The 17,555-nt window shown below is 42.9% G+C and overlaps 1 protein-coding gene across 2 annotated transcripts in view; it reads right to left on the reverse strand.

Annotated features, from left to right (window-relative positions):
• The window catches only part of C1QTNF7 (C1q and TNF related 7), a 90,422-nt gene that overhangs the window by 57,980 nt on the left and 14,887 nt on the right, over window positions 1-17,555 (reverse strand). Inside the window, exon 1 of one of the 2 annotated variants that reach the window (XM_006918985.1) lies at window positions 3,688-3,890. The exons of the other annotated variant lie outside the window; for it this stretch is intronic. Coding sequence (XP_006919047.1) covers window positions 3,688-3,781 — 94 coding nt within the window. The 5' untranslated portion in view covers window positions 3,782-3,890. Of the gene's footprint in view, window positions 1-3,687; window positions 3,891-17,555 lie in introns of those variants that run through there. 2 annotated transcript variants of the gene reach the window in all.

The raw sequence follows: 17,555 nt of genomic DNA on the forward strand, positions 1-17,555 counted from the left end.
GGCTTAGGACATACTAATTTATCTTTGATGAGGGAGAACATTTTGAAAAAATCCAGAAAATAGAATATAAGAATGATATAACTTTAATATAGTTTGGTTCAGAGATTTTTTTCCCCTTCTTTTCATACAATTACTCATGGCATATGATGCTAAGCCAAGGAAAGAAAAAATGACAGTTTTGGGGGTAGAAGAAGCCCCATAGATTTATTCCAGCTCTGTAGTTTTGACGTGATGAAACTAAAGCCTAAAGACTTTCAATGGCTTGTCTAGGGACACATGGTTAGTGACTTAACCATGGCTTTTGTGGTTTTCTTATGACTCAAGTTTGTGCTAAAACTACTTCCTCAGTGAGGTGGTCCCTCACCCCCTTAGCTACAGAAGTATCCCGTCCCCACACCTGCCAGTCACTCTATCTCATTACCATATTTTATTGGTTCAAGGCACTTATCAGTCTCCAAAGTTACATTCTGGTTTATGCTTCTGTTGTCTGCCCCTCTAAAGGCCTGAAGGCATGGACTTTGGCTCTTGTTCACTGCTATCTCTAGAATGATGCTTGGCACATCGTAGGTGATCAATAAATATTTGCGGATTGAATGCTGAGTTGTCTGTGTCTGTCACATACGCTTGAGAAGTAAGCAACGCACTCGAAGTCTTGCAGTTAGAAAGTGGTGAAGCCAGAATTCAAAGCAAGGAATATTTCAGTTCAAATCCTGACATTTGACACCAAAAGAAATTATTCCCAACGTTCGATGGATCCTATTCCACCACATCCTCCGTGACCTCTTTCCAAGGCATCTAGAGTTCCCAGTACGTGTTCTGGCATTCTCCCGTTGGCCTGCCTCTATCTGTGTTGCAGGTCTTTAGATAAATCGATCTGATTATATTTTATTCAGCACAGTAAACACTCTGCATTGCTGGTTTCTCTCTGTAAAGTTTATTGAGTAAATTTCTCATGTTATAGATATCACTCATGTTATTCTAACATAGTGAGGAATTCTACGGAATTGTACTTATTATAATAAAAGACTTCAAAGGGAAGGAAATCTACCATCTGCTGATCTTTGAAGCTTGATGCAAACGGGTCAATGAAGACAGAAAGTTCAGATGGTCATGGGGCTTAGAAAGTGACATGTACCGAAGGATGAGGAAACCACTGAGATTTAAACAAGACGGTAAATGACTCTGAAATTGTGTCGATGCTGCCCACAGGGTAATCCAAACATTTGGGAGAAAATGCCCAATCTCTTGTTCGTAACACAGTTTTCACCTTCTTCGGGTGACAGTCGTTTGGGATACTGCAGTCCACTTTTTTTCCAGATTGCAGAGCAGGCTAAGGAGAGCAACTGTCAAACTTCGATGCACATCCAAATCCTCTGCTTTGGTACCTACTTTAATCAATGAGGCACAGTGCCCGGCCCGGAGAGAGGGCCTAACTGACAGTGAGCATCACTAGCCTTTGCTGGCTCCCTCTGCCCTGTGGCAGGCAGTCCGAGCCTGACCCTTTCAAGAGCATGGGCTCGTGAAGAGAACGCCGAACGTGGGTCTTGAGAACCTATGCTCAGCTCCCAGCATTGCTAATTTCTAGGTGTGTGACTTTGCTGAGGTACATCACATCTTCGGTTTCCTTGTGCGAAATCTTCATGGCCACTGGTCAATGACATTTACCCAGAAGGCCATTGTGAGAATGAGGTCAAGAGATGCGTGTAAACAACCCAACAGCACAAGGGGAGGAGGCGATAGTTAAAAATGTGGGCTTTCTCTGTGATGATAAAGCCAGATCTTTTACTTCCAAATGTCACCCTGCCAGCAATCACCTGCATGGCCCTGAGAAAATTACCTGGTTATCTCTAGCCTCAGTTTCTCATATATGAGAGAGACAAAAACAACCTTTTACCTACATTAACTTTCAAGCTTCACACGAATCCTGCTGTTATTGACTTCCTATAGTAGTAAGGAAACTGAGGGACAGAAGAGCTAAGTAACCAATCCTGACCCACACGGAGGCCCATCTGGGACACGTCCCCAGGTGCTCTAGTTGCAGGCCACCTCTGCTTAACAGTGAGCTGCCTGCTCTGAAGACCCTATGAGACACGGCAAGTAGAGGACCAAGCACGTGGCCAATGCTCAGTAATGTTTCCTAATATCTGACGTCGCAAACACACGTTTGTCCATTTTATGATCCATGGCACCGCGTGCCCAGCGCCAGGGCCCAGACTCCTCTGGTTATGGCCCACGTACAGGAAGGCCCGCCTGAGCCACACGAACCACAAACGTACTTAGACTGGGAGGGGAGCATCGTCTCGCGTTTGCGTTTTATTTATTGCATTCGGCACGTTAGGCACGTGCTACATATTTGCTAAGTAATAGCGAAAGGTTAAAGATCGCCTGAGACTAAAAGCAGAGACGAGTTGCTTAGTGGAGGCCTACAGCCTGTGACGAATTCCTAGAAACAAACCTCCTGTCCCACCAGGAGCCTTCCGACCCTCAGAAGCGCCTTGCACGTGGGCTGACCGTCACAAACGTATCAAGAACAAGACCCGCCTTGTCCTCACGGGACACTGGAGTGAGAACCAGAATTATTCAAAGAGTAGAAAGGAAGTCAAATATCCACTGGAACGAAGGGCAAATATTCTCGTCACTTTGGGAGCTTTCTAGGGAGTCAGAAGAATACAACCGAGGCCAAGGAGGCGAGACTTTCTTATTCAAATCAAGAACCAGGACACATCAGGAGAGACACAGATGATGGGCAGAATGTGGGACCTTGGGACCAAGTTCCCTGAAGACATAGGGCTCTTGATGAGGGATCCTGGGAAAAAGGATACACGAGTTCCTGGGGAAGATTTAGTGTCTCACAGAACAAAGCTTGATGGAAACGAAATCATTTCCTTTAAATTAGCTATATTTCTACATGTACTTTCCAGTCCTTAACCACAGTCTGATTTAAAATACTTGTGAAAGAAACGTTCTCTAGTACAGCGCATTATTTATGAAATTACGCAATCCATTCATATAATTACTATTAATATAAACTCATAGTTTTACAGCCCAGGTGTTGACATTCCTACATTGCCATGAATTCATTATCACCCCCACAGCCGTGCTGAGTGGTGAGCACATTTGTTTAATAAAATAAACAGTAAATAAATCAGCACCCTTAACCAAAAATAAATCGAGCACAAGATTCGTACTATTACACGGAAATCTCCATAGGATAGTACGTGTTTTAATGTTCCCTTCTCCTCTATTAAAATTCTGCAGTGTATCAAAAGGAAGAAAACACCTTACACTTGAATTATGGAGGCACAGACTTGATGACAATTCTGTTTTTCTGGGTGAGGCTACGGAGCCACTTCTATTTACTCCCGCTAGTGTCCCTGTCAGCCCCACACTCTCTTGAATGTAGATTTATAGCCATTAAGGAGCATAATTGCCAAGTCAAGGGCTGTTTTCAAAACTAACCCTTCCCAGGCAAAGCCGATTCTGACGGCTTTCACTTTCTCTCTTCTGCTCGGCAGACGCCTCCCCAGAGGAGATGTTTCATTGAGTCAGCCCCAGTCAGTAAACACCCCCAAACCTCAGAGAAGAACAGAAAAAGAGCAACACTAACCTGAGCCAAAAGACTCATCTCTGGGAGAAAGAAAGCCTGAAGAAATTCACTTCAATCGGGACAGCAGGCTGTTTACTTACGTTGCTCGCTAGACCTTCCAACAGCTGGAGTCCTTGAACAGCTGTGGAGCCTTCGCTCGAAATCCCGTTCCCTTTGGCAGCAAGGCATGCTCATGACTCTTTGGGGCTTCAGATTGATAAGTAATTTCCTGATTTGTTTCAAAGGAGTTCTCCCAGGCTTCGAGCAGTGGCAGGGAGAAAGGGAGCAGACAAGCCCCCACGACATGCAATGCGGCTGTGGCCCACACAGACCTATGTGTTTGATGGCGTCCCAAAAAAGTATTTGTGACCTCACGAACAAAAATAAATGTCCTCTTCTATCTGTTGGCTTACTCCCAGAATCATATTTGGGAAAGAGCGCATAGGGTCTGGACAATATTCGTTGTAATAATGTAAAATTCGAGTTGAATGCCTTCTCATTTTTCTTGCAGGGGGAAGTCGGGGGACCTTTGGTCTTCAAGGCATGTTGTGATTGCTTTCGTACCGGCCACTTTCGAGAGTATTCTTAGAGCCCCTGCAGCTCAGCCTCTTCAGCTTACCGTGGAAGGACAAGATGCCTAGGGTTACACGGCTCGACCAGACCACCCGAGGTCTGAGTGGAGGGATGCTGACCAAAGCGCCTCCTGGCTGTCAATCCAGAGTTCTGTCCCCTACAGGGAGGTGGAGATAGTCGCAGAGGCTTGACATCTGACTCTCAACCTGTAGGACACATGTCTAGACAAAGTCCTTAATGTTTCAGTTCTCACAGCAGCAAAATGGGGATCGTAATAATAGTTACTCTTGCTTAGTCAAATAGTACAGTGATCGCTGTGAAGGAGCTTCCTCCAGGACCAAAGCAATCCTGTCATGTGAAGGCATTTTTTTCCCAATACGTTCTATTTTACATGCTTCTCTTTTCCTTTTGATTCTCATATTGCATTTCATGTTACTTCCTGTGCTGCAAGAAACCATCAAGTGACTTTTGGGGAAAAAGGAGACTATCAATCAGGGAATGGGATAGGACATGGAAAAAACTTTGACCTTGGAAAACCAGGTCTAGATCAGATGAAAAGGCGTGTTTTGACATTTGCCGTGGAGAAGACACTGGCTCTGGAATCAAAAAAGAAGGCTTAACACTGCCTCTAACACTTACCAGCTGCAGGAGCCCTGCATAAACATCCCAAACCACAGTTTCCTCATGGGGACGAAATCCCAGCCTGCTGCGCTTCCTTGTTGTGCTGGGGTGACATTCCAGCGAGGTCTTTACTGAGACAGCGCTTCTCAACACTGGCAGGCTTTGAAATGGCAAAGTGGCATTTTCCAGCACGCGGCACGGCATTTCATACAGAAAACGCTGTCGATGGGATGTGCCATCCGTGACATCAGCTCATGTCCCTGAGTGTCGAGGCTTGGGATTCTGGGCCTTTTTTTTCTCCTTTTAAGGAGCACATTTCACTTTTCTTCACTTGTCATCTCATCTCTTGGCACTTGTCCCCCATGTTGGCCACTACTGGTTTTCTTTCCCAGTGTCTTTCCGTTTAAGTGTCCTTCCGTTAATTCCCCATGCAACGGTGGGGATGAAGACAGAAAGAAAAGGTTTGCTCAGCCACATAGAAAAGCATCTGCAGAGTGTTGACCCGGACGGGGCTGTCTTTATCTCGGAAGCGGCCGCAACCAAACGCACAAGGAATCGCGATCAGCCTCATTTTTGAAAATACTCAAGCCCCAAATCCAGCTCCTATTTAATTATTCCATTCACTTCCTTTGTCCTTTTATAAATTCATTTCTTAAATATCACTGCAGTTAGGATTTGCGCTCTAGCATCTAGAAGAGCAATTTTCTCATGAGCCTTGTCTTAGTTGGCTTGAGCCGCCATGACAACATATCACAGGCTGGTGGCTTAAACAGTGGAATTCATTTTTCTCTCAGTTCCAGGCACTGGTAGTGTGAGATTAGGGTAAGGTTCCGGTGAGAGCCCTTTCCCGGTTTGTAGATGGCCACCTCTTGCTGTGTCGTCAAGTGACAGAGACAAGGAGAAATCTCTCTTCCTCTTCTTATAAGGCCACAGTGTTTTCGGATTAGGGCCCCCACCCTTATGACTTCATCACCTGATTACCTCCTAAAGCTCTTATCTCCAGATATAGTCACATTGGGGGTTAGGGTTTCAATATATGATTTTTTTTTTTTTTTTTGCGGGGGTGGGGGACACAGATTAGTCTATTATGAACCTGGAGAAAGTGAGAAAAGGGACTTCGCATTTACTGAGCACTTCCTGGGTGTATGGTCCTACTTGTTTCTTTTCTCACTGAATCATAGCAACTCTGACAGGTTGGTAGCGACTATTCCAAGGTCATAAAGCTAATAAATGGCAGTGTCCTCACGCAAACCGTGATGACCGGAACCATGCTCTTTCCATGACACAGTCTGCTTCCGCCCCTCCTTCTCTCCTAGATCCTGAGCCACGAAGCTCTGTTTTTCCGTTCTGCTCACTCTTCCTGGAAGTTAGCAGGAAGGAAAGCTCTGTGAGAGCAAGAGGAGAGGGAGCTCTGTGGTTTCTCTCAGGCCCCAGGGAGTTGAGTCTGACAGGTGTGGAACTTATGCCCAGAATGTTTTCTTCCCATTGTCCTCCCAGCCTCCTTTTTGTTGGTAAGTTCTGTTCACCAGTTAGAACTCAACTCAAGTGTTCTTTCCACAGGAAAGCTTTTTTCAACCTGCCCCTCACCCGCCCCAGTTCTTTCTTATTCTTCCTTCTACCTTTCCGTGCTTCCCCTTTGTAAATTTTTTCCTTTATAAAATTTCACAAATGGTTTTTCATAGCCACAGCGGTTCTCAGAGTAGTTATATATTTCTAAGCTAATTTGTACAATATTTGTCTTCCTCACTGCTTTGTAAGCCCCCTGAGGGCTTTTTTTGCTCACTGAAGTAGCACTGCTCATCGATTTTTTCTAGGTTTAATCCTCACAACCATATGGGTAGAAAATTGAAGTCGCTTGTCCAAAATCTCAAGGCTACCAAAAGATAGAACCAAGATAGGAAGTAGCCACAACCAGGTGGCAAAACTCTAAGCCTTTCCTCAATGCCACCACAGTATACTGCTTTTTATGTGGATGACAATATATTTCTTACTATAAAGGTTTAAAAAACATTAGGGTCTGAGAGTCAGCCTGGGCCCTCTGGACAGTGCTATGCATGAGCCCTAGTGAACTGCATTGGCTGCATCGACTTAGTCTATCTGTTAAAAAAAGTAAATTTGTAGAAAAATGTTAGTTAAATAAATAGAACCAGTGATGTGTGTAATGACCAAAAAGAATAAAAAAAAAAAAAAGCGAAAGTGATGTGAATGCTGATATTTGGAAAACCCAAATGTAGCGGAAGTCCCAGGTACATAACCTTGACTTGTGGACTGAAACGTTGTCAAGAGGGCACATTTGCGTTTGCCTCCAAAGTGGGGTTAATTCTCTAGCACTCTAGCACTTTAATAACGGCAATAAAATTCATATCACTCTCAAAGGTATAATTCATAAGACTCTGCTTTCTCCAAGAAGAGCACTCCCTTGAAGACTAGAAATTGCTTTTTTTTTTTTTTTTTTTTGAGTTTTTATTTTAAGATTTTATTAAAAATGCTCAAATGCAGGCCTGGCTTCAAAGCATAGTTTATAACCAAAAAGGATTTCCTGGTTTACATTGCTTCATTAATGATGATGTTGATTCAAAAGAAGAAATGATTTCCAAATCTCAGAAATATTCATTATTAGTTGATACAACCTCTATATAAACGATCAAACCAAAATATCCCTTGAAAGATCTCAATCTCAAGCCATTGCAATCTCCAGTGTCCTCATTTTACAATCACCATCTTTTTTGTACCCCCTCCATTTTTTTATTCTTTATTCTCAGCACCATAACCACGTTATCTTAGTAACACCACGTACTTGAATATACACTTCTTATTTTAACCAATAGTGAACTTTCCACATACTTGCTGGATTATCCAGGAAAACTATATTTACTGAAGCCAGCTTACTTTAGTCACACGACACACCACAGCTCCTTTGAAGATCACAGATAAAATTTAAGTCACATGGTATTTGAAAGGAAAATATGTTGCCAAAGGAAAAAAAAACGTAGAAAAGAAAATATAATAGAGAGTAGGAAGGAAGAAAGAAAGGAAAGAAGGAAGGAAGGGAGGGAGGGAGGAAGGGAGGAAGGAAGGAAGGAAGGGAGAAGAAAGAAAGGGTAGAGAGAGAAAAATGGAGGAAAACACAGTGAATTAAAAACAAAGAAAGCAGAGGGGGAAGTGAAGCAAAGGGGCAGATCCTATAACCTCAAATGAAACAGGCATGGTCCACGCATTTTTCCATGGGACTCTCTCTGGTTTTGAATGTATCATAGCAATCATTCTTCTGTTGATGCGGCAACTAATAAAATGACTTAATCAGACCTCAACAGCAGCTAAGATTTATGCTCATAAGTGCGATCTTTGGGAAGGGTGACCAGCTATTCTGGTTTGTATGGGACCGAGGGCATTCTCCAGATGTGGGACTTTCAGTTTTAAAACTGGGAGGTTTTAGACAAACCAAGATGGTTTGCTTGGGACTTAGGAGTTTTCCAGAATGTGGAACTTACAGTGCTAACGCTAAGAAAGTAATGAGCAGATTGAGAAAAGGTGGTTATCTTACCTTTGGATGAAAGAGTAAATCTGACTTCTTTTGTCTTTTGAGTATTGTTTAAGAAATTAGCTGATTTTAGCACACGCCTTCTGTGCACCAGGATCTGTGTTTAGTGCTGGACACCTGTGGTGGACGTCTTTCTTTTCTGCCTGCCGAGCACCTCCATATTCTTTGGCTAACTCCTTCCCTATCTCATGTGGTTCTAAATGGTCTATCATGTATAGTGCCCTTCACTCTCACCACCTGCCCTGAGGTGAGAAAGTCAGCCAGGCTGGGCTGAGCATAGTAGACCATCTGACACATCTGCGAACGGTGATGAGTTGAGGGGTGAGCATATAACCCAAGAAAGACAGCCTTTGGGAGAGAAAAGTCTATTTTGCTTCTAGTGAAGACTGTTGTTGGTCATCCTGTCTGTCATGTATGATGAAGTCAACAGACACAGAAGGAAATGGGCCAGGACAGAGAGAGAGAGAGAGAGAGAGAGAGAGATAATTACATGAGCCCCTAACCCCACCATGCATCATGCATGACAGCAACACTGTTTCTTGACTGATGCATTCCCTTTTTTTAAGCTATCTTGACTTGGGTGTCTGTCATGTGCAACATAAGATTTGTGACCAGTAGACACGCATGGACTTAGTCTCCTTTCTGGACTCATTCCTATGAAACAAATATAGATGGAACCGTATAAAATCACCAATATTAGATTTCTTTTGATTTCAAATATGCCAATTTCACTGTGTTCAACTTAAGCATTACTTCCATTTCATAGATGAGGAGAAAATCTGGTGGTCATAAGTAATATGCTTAGCGTTGCACATGTACGAGATAGAAGACCTGGGAATCAAATCCAGGCCTGTTTGATTCAAAGGCACACAAAAAAGAACTCTCCTGAGAGCTATCTTTCGCTGCCTGACCAATGCCTTGAAAAGACACGAGACTGTGACTCGTGCCCTACGTATGAACTTATATGCGGTGCCAAACACCTGCTCGTTGCTTCCAAACTTCCTGTTTCACTGGATGTTTCATGAAAAGAAATCAGATGCATGAATATGTCAAGAAGATGGAAAACCTCCCTCGACTCTGCTGAGTATTTACATTTTGGTAGGGATAAAGCTCCAGGTGATCATGTCAGATTTCCAAATTTTCTCCAGCTTTGGTTTTCACTGACAATCAAGAGATGCAATTTTTTGCCTCACAAAGAAGAGATTTTTTTTACTCATTCTATTTTTGGTACAGATTGTTTGTTTCCCATTACTCAAACCTAACACATTATTAATGCAGCCATGCCAGTGAGATAAGCATTTGGGGCATGTTCTGTTATCACTGCTATCCCACAGATACAATAGAATGATGCTTGCCCAGAAGACATTTATTTTTCACGGTGATGTCTTATATATGCTCTAAAAACCTTAAGGCATGATTTGGGGAAGTTTGCGTGTCATTTTTTTAGTGTCTAGTGAAGTTATTAAAATTGAAGGTTGTCAATTTTAATGAATGTTAGAGAAACAGCATGTCTTGTTATAGCGTGGATGCTTTTCTATAGTAAAGTGCCTTTGTTTTTATCTGCTAAGCATCTGTTTTCCATGAATTTCCCTCCCCCACAACATGGTAGCAGGCCGTAGTCATCAGCTAGTGCAGATATAAGACTACTCCATAATAATAAACAACTCCCAAATCTTGGTGGCTTTAATAACAAACATTTTGTTTTTTTTTCTCACTTAGGGCAGGTCATGAAATTTGTCCAAGATCACGTAGCTGGATTCATTCATTCAACAGATATCACTGAGCTCCTACTGAGTGCTAAACATTATGAAAAGCTGATAAAACACCAAACCAAAAACTGTTTATGTCTTAGCTGATGAAGCTATAAGTAAAATCAATATCACTATAGCTCTGAAGAGTCAATCAGAACAAGAGAACATGTCAAGCAGAAAAGACTCAACAGGGCCTAATAAGGTCAGCAACACTGTGCTGTTTGCCACAGGTTGGGGGTGTGGACATATTGACCAGAGCAGTAGCTGCAATTAGACCATAACAAGATTAATTAGACCAACTAAATATAAAGACATTCTAAATGCAAGCTGGTGTTGCATCTTTAATTTTATTTGAGAGAGAGGACAGAGACGGGAAACATTTGAAACCATTTTGAGGGGTCTGCTCTGTGCCTGGCATTGCCACAAGAGAGCCACTTACATAACGATCTTGTGAGAAAGCACATTTCATACTTCACATCTCTCTGGATTTCATTTTCTTCATGTCTAATGCAAGGGGAGTGTTATTTCTTTCACAGTCTTAGTTTGTGCCGAACACATTTCAGGCCCTCACTGAATGGTCATTCTCTTGGCAAACTCTTCTCGTTGCTCCCCAATGTCCATTTCACCCTTCTTCCTTACTTACAGAGGCCCCACTTGTTTGGGGAGGCGACGTGACCAGGTAAATACCCACCTTCCCATACACCCCATGGCCAGGGAAGGCCCTGTGACCCATCCATTCTGAACGATGACATATAAGTTGATGGAAGAGGGGAAAGACAGCTGGCGTCGCCAGCTTAGATTTGTTCTTCGTGTTTTGCCATTTACCCAGAATGCAGTCCTGATGTTAATGTAGAGTAGGTGTCTTGTGATCACGATAAGGACAGCCACACACCACAACAGAAGAGCAGGGAGACAGAAGGCACCTGGGTCTCAGGTGATGTTGATGAAGTCATCCCACCAACCCTTGACTGTGTATCTCCAAGCTAATCTCTTTGTAGATGAAAAACACACACCCTGATTTGGCCAGGTCCCTAAAGCTGTGTTTGTGTTATGCGAAGCCAAACTGACATTCCGTAACTGACGCAGCTCTACTTCATATTTCCATCCTCGTTACAATAAGGAAGACTCAGATTTGTACATAACACTTCATTGTTGCAAAAGATTTGGCTTCTTTCTGAACAAACTTTCTAAAATAGTTCATTTTTCTTACTAGATGAGGCATTATTTGGCTATGGTATAACAAAATTCTGCTTGAAAGAAAATAGCAATTAAACATGTCTTTTTTTTAAACAAACAAACAAACAAAAAACAATTCTCCAACATACAATCTGTATAGCCTACAGACACAGCTCCAAGCCGGCTGCATGACTGTGCTGGGCTCCATCTTAACAACCATGTGACACCAGAGAAAACAGAAAAATCAAAGCCCCAAATATAAACATCCAGTGGAAATGATGCCGGCAAAGAATTAACGAGGCTTCATATTTTACGCTCTTTAACCCTATAGATTTAGCAGTGAAATTGGGTAGAAAAAAAAAATATGTAATTTTAAGGCAGAGAATCCAGGTTCAAAGCCCCACTGAGTCACTTATCAGCTGTATAATCTTGGGTAAGTATTTTTATTTGTTTAAGCTTTTAATTTTCCACACCGCACAATTATGATGATAATAACAGCAGCAACAACAACGATAATAATAACTATTTACAGGTTGATATGAAGATAAGTAAGATGATGTCTGTAAAAGGGATCTGTATATATAAAAACATTACACAAGCTTTTATTGCTATACATCAAGTGTGAAATAGAGCTACGTTTGTGTAGCTGTCATCTGGCATGGATGCATGGTCTAGAAATGTGAAACTGAGATGCTAAAGGATATATAGACTGAAATTCTCTGTTGAGGGTTAGCAACGAAGGCCTTTCATGATCATAATTTAGCGTTTCTTGCAAACTTAGGTACTTATCATTAATAGGGGTGGGGGACAGAAGGAAATAAACTGTCATGTTTTGAGTACTTATTATAATACTTTGGTGTTTTACATATCTGCTCTCCTTTAATTAATTAGAGACATGGAGCTCCATCCACAAATCCTCTGAGGATAGAGCTTCCACATTTCTGTAAGTGGGGTAACCCTGGGCGGATGGCATGGCTCACGCACGTGGATCGGGAGTGCTGACTCCTGGAGGGGAAGTCTGGGCCTGGGCCAAGTTTAGGAGAGGGATCTGGGGTCTGAAGTTAGCTTATTAGTCACTCTCAGAAGGGTGAGAGTCTTCTTAATGCAAGGTTAAGAAGACTTAGCTCTGTTTATCTGGAGGGAGAAATGGGGAAAGAATTCCTAGCCATCGAGAGACCTCTTACATCAGCTCTTCCTGCAGGTACTTCTCAGGTAATATGAGTGCAAACATCTTGCCCTGTGGCTGGCACTATGCTAAACACTTCAAATTATTAACTCATTCATCCCTGCATCAACCCTAAGCAGGTACTATGATTATCCCCATTTTATAGATGAGAAAACAGAAATAGAGAGGTTAAGTGACTTGTCCAAAGTCATCCAGTTGGATTGGAACCGAGGCAGCCTGGCCCCTGCATTCACGATGATGCTATGCTACCCTTTAAGGGGATAAATAAAGCAGAACATGTGGCAGGCAGCTGGTGCATGAATCCTGGGGACTCAGCTCCTTAAGAAACTTAAAAGAGTTCATGTGTTTTCTTCACGGAAAAAAGGCCAAAAAACTGCCCAGAGATCCTTCTGGTTTCTCAGTAAATTAAAATGTAACCATCTACTTGTAGATAGCGATGTCTCTCTTTATTCTAATGAGAGATTTAGGGATTTGGGAAGACATCTGGAATTGATTTATGCCATTTGGGTTTTAAAATTCAATATTAAATTTTTATAACGAAAGAGACAAAGAAGTCAAAATAGATCATATTAGTGAAATCTGACTACACAGGGCATATGTTTGCAAACTGGGCTTTAAAGTCTGGCTAAAATATTGTTCCAAACATCCTGGATTATTCCTCTCAAAAGGGAAAAACACATTTCTGAAATCATTTTGACCCTCTGCGTGTATGACCATGAGAAGAAATGTATTTCAGAGTTTTGTTCTCCCCCAGATAATGTCATGAGCGATTAACTTGCCTGGGCCGAGATGAAATATGGCACAGAGATATTACGGTGACAGTCCAGGTTTGTCATTCTGATCCTGGGGAGACGACATGGGTTTAAGGGACAGACAGCCCATACTGGGTTTGCCGTTTTATTAGCTGTGTAATTTTGGACAATCTCCCTGAACCAGTTTCTAAATTGAGAGGGCATCTCAAGCAGAAGGGGGAAAGTGGTGACATAAATCTGGCAAATTTTCCGTGAATCTCTATGGCCAAAGTGGAAAGTGCTTGCGAGGGCTCATAGAGATGAAAACTAAGAGATAAGACCATGAAACATTTTGTGCCCCAAGCCAGGGCGTGTGAACTCTTTCTTGAAAGCAACAGGCAACTACCAAAGAGTTGTTTTAATTTTAACACCTTTAAAGTATTAAACACAATTGTTTTTTCCTATCACTGATGTAATAATGGCTTATTGTAGAAAAAATAGATAAAAAAGCAGAGGAACGCTTGAAGCAGAACCATCTTTCCAGAGCTTTTGCTAACCTCTTGGGAATGTCATTCTTTACTGTAGATGGATGTTTTAATAAAAATGAAATCAGATTGTTCCTACCCTTTTATCGTCTTTTCTATTACAATTGTATAAAGACCAACGTACGTCAATGTGGATTTGTGCACATCGTTCTTTGAATGGCTGCATAGCATTTAATGGCTCTGTGGATGTGCCGCAATTTCTTTAATATCATTCTAGAGTATTTCGATCGCTTCCACGTGTTGGAATAATAAAGAATCCTGTAATGAACATCCTCATAACTAAATTTTAGCACATGTCCATGATTATTTTCCTAGAATAAATTTTAAGACATAGAAAGATATGTTTATTTGAAAGAATTTCATGAACATTGCCAAATTACTCTCCGGTAAAGTTGTATAAATTAACTGAATTTAAAGCTACTCTTTTAATTCTTGAACCTAAGGAAAAGATGGTAGTTAATTTCTGACAGGCTAGAACAATGTTACAAGAAAGTGACAAAGATGGTGAAATTATGAGGGACAGGGATGTCAAATGCGAGTCATTGTGATCTCGGAAGAGGGGACCGGAAGTGTCTTTAAACATTCGAGAGACCACCATATGGAAGGAAAACTGACTGCTCTGTGTAGTTCCCAAAGACAGGACTAGAATCAATTAGTGCAAGTTCCAGAAAGAGAGTCTGCCTTAATCAGAAGAAGATTTCTATCAATTTAATGCCCAAATATGCAAGAGACTGATCTTGGAAACACATCTCCTTGGGATCTGTGTCCTTTTGAGGAAAAAAACCCAACTCTACAATGGAACATTTTATTTTCTTTGACAAGCATGATGTCCTCTGGGCTAGTTAATACTTGTAATTTTTAGATATAAATAGAGCTGATATAAATTGACTGGAGCCCTGCCAGGCTGAGTTTAAGTGCAAACGTTATATCTGATATGTAAGTGTACGAATGACTTTTACATACAGTCAATACTCGTTATTTGCAGATTCTATATTTGAAAATTCGCCCACTTCCTAAAATTCATTTTCAACCCCCAAATCAATCCTCATGGTGCTTTCCCAGGCATTTGTGGTTATACACAGAACCGCGAAAAATCTGAGTTGCTACGACATGCACAATCCCAGCTGAGGTCAAACAAGGTGATGTTTGCCTTTCAGCTCGCACAATATAACCCCCAAGCAGCCTTTTCACAGTCTGTTTAGTGCCACGTGTTTTGCATTTTTTGATTTTTGTTAGTGATTTTGCTCTTTAAAATGCCCCTCAAGCATAGAAGTGCTGTTTAACGTTCCTAAGATCAAGAAGGCTGTGATGTGCCTTATGGAGAAAATATGCGTGTTAGATAAGCTTCATTCAGGCATCAGTTGTAGTGATGTTGGCCCTGAGTTCAATGTTAATGAGTCAACAGTATGCATTAAATAAAGTGGGTTTCGACAGACATGCATGTAAATCGAGGTTATATATTGATCAATTGTTGAAAATGCTGTCACCAGAGGCTTGCAGAACCCTAATCCTGTATTTTCCTAGGAAATATGGTTCAGTATTTGCTAAGTCAGTCTTGGAATGACTTTACGTAGAACTGAACTACTATGGATAGCAAGGATTGACGGCATGGTTTTTAATCGACTGATGGATTACGCTTGCCAGTAGAACCCCATTCTCAAATGCCTGGTCACCTGTCTTGTCCTCAAAGCCCTGGCTATGCAGAGGATGGTTGACCGTCCATGTGGGGGCCCCTGAAGGCCTTTTCAGTGAGTTGGGCCATTGCTGTTACCTGCCAGATCCTCAGTGGGTGAGGCCAGATCCGGGCATGGCAGGGCTCCCCAGGCTGCGAGACGAGGCATACCTAACCACATTGCCCTGTCCTGTGACGAGTCCCTTAAATGCTGCATGTCCTCTGGCAGTCAGGACCTGCATCTTTCTTATATTTCACCCCCCTAACCCAGAGCACAGTTTCAAGTGGCATGAAAACTGTTTTGGATGGCGAGGAGCAGGCACAAGAGGAGCTTAGCTGAGTCACTGTCATCACTTGTTGAACATTGTAGGGGACTGGGAACTGTGTAAAGGGCTTTGGTGAAAGCTGTTGTGCCAACCCCCCACCCAGCATACCTCCTTACAGACCAGAAGCTGAAGGGTTAATGGCCGGCCCAGCGCGGGAGGGGCGGGAGGCAGGGTGCCCTCTCTTGCTCCAGCCTCCTGATCGGGGAGCCCTGAGCACTTGATTCCAGTTAATCTCCGCCACTGCTCTTGGCCTGACCTTTATTTTCTACTTTTTTTTTTTTGATGAAGAAAGTGGACTTTCAAGAAGGCGTGGACCTTGTTTAAACACACACAGGTAGCGAGTGGCAGAGCGGGGCTTGAGCATGACACCTCGCACGTCGCCCGTCTTTGCAAACTGGCGGCCGAACTGAATCCACCGCTTTGGGGTTTACCCGATGATCTGAATTAGTTGCTATTATGTAAACATCGGGAGATAAATTAAGTGGCTGGTGCCCTCTCTGGGTGGGGCGTGTGGGTTCTCTCTCTGGCCTTCGCCCAGCCTGCTGCTACATTCGCTTGGCATCTCCTTCTAGGCTCTGTCAGCACTGATTTATGACCTCGTTCACCATTGCATCCACTCCTTACTTTGAGGATGATGGTGTCATCTATATTATTTCATCTGATTCTCATGTTTTTATTACTGTTCTGCAGCTGAATGAATTTGCCCAAGATCATATGGCTAAGTAAACTGAGAGGCAATCTGGGCTCTCCAGTGCCTTTTCCCACGCGGTCTTCTTGAATTTTTACAACCTGTAAGCAGCTGGGACTCGTTACCTACGACCCTCGTAAAGCAAGGCCTGGTACCCCTCAGACTCCGATCTCGGAAGGCAGGAATCCAGCGGTGCAGCATGTGTGCGCATGTGCAGAGGTGCAGAGAGAGACATCGATATTTCTGTGGAAGTTCATTCTTCCAAGTACTAACAGTTCAAGTGAGCCCTTCGCATTCTGACGTTTCTGCTAGGGGCTCGTCATTTAGATCTCTGTCCTACAGAATTGGGAACAAATTCTTTAAGGGGCAAACACATTTCCCCCAGCGGCTCTCTCTGTAGCAGTCTCCCTGCTTCCTAAGGTGCTTGTGCGTGGGGCCCCCTTCTTGCGGGGAGGGGGTGGCCTCTGCCACAAGAGTTCCTGGAATTCATTCACTGTTAGGATGACATTTCCACATCAAAGGTCACGAGATTTAGACCATTCGACCTGAATCCATGATGCAGAGCGCAGGTGCCTGCTTCATCCAGGCAGAGACCAAATGGCATGCAGAGCCTTCCAACAGCATGGCCTTCAGAATGTCATGGAATTCTTCTGAGGAGAGTCCCCATCTGGCCTCCTCACTTCCGGTACCCCCCTCCCCGCCACTGTGGCCAGCTTAATCTTTCTAAAACTCTGCTTCCCACACGTCTCTCTCACTCAAAAGCCTTTGATAGGTTCCCTGTTCCTTGAGAAAGTCAAATGATGTCTCCTGTCTTCTGAGTCCTTCACAGTTTGAATCCTTATCCAACCCTCATCTAACTTTTATCTCACTGCTTTACTTCCAGAACATTCTTCTGATCAAACGGAGCTCCTTGGCCTTCGCCAAAGACTCCATATGCAACTTTCTTTTTCCTCTCTGTTCTCCGCTTGACATGCGGACCCTCTCGTTCCTTTGAGACCCTGACCAAGCTTCTCTCTTGTGAAATTTGAGACCGCTGAGCCTCGTTTTCCCTAGTTGGAAGGGGGATTCTGATGAGGATTAAGCCCACATAAGCCACCTTTCCCAGAAACAGCTGTGGAAGGGGAGGAGATGGCGGTGCTTCTTTACAGAGCAGCAGGAA

This window comes from Pteropus alecto, unplaced genomic scaffold (assembly GCF_000325575.1).
Source record: "Pteropus alecto unplaced genomic scaffold, ASM32557v1 scaffold5, whole genome shotgun sequence".
NCBI classification, from domain to species: domain Eukaryota; kingdom Metazoa; phylum Chordata; class Mammalia; order Chiroptera; family Pteropodidae; genus Pteropus; species Pteropus alecto.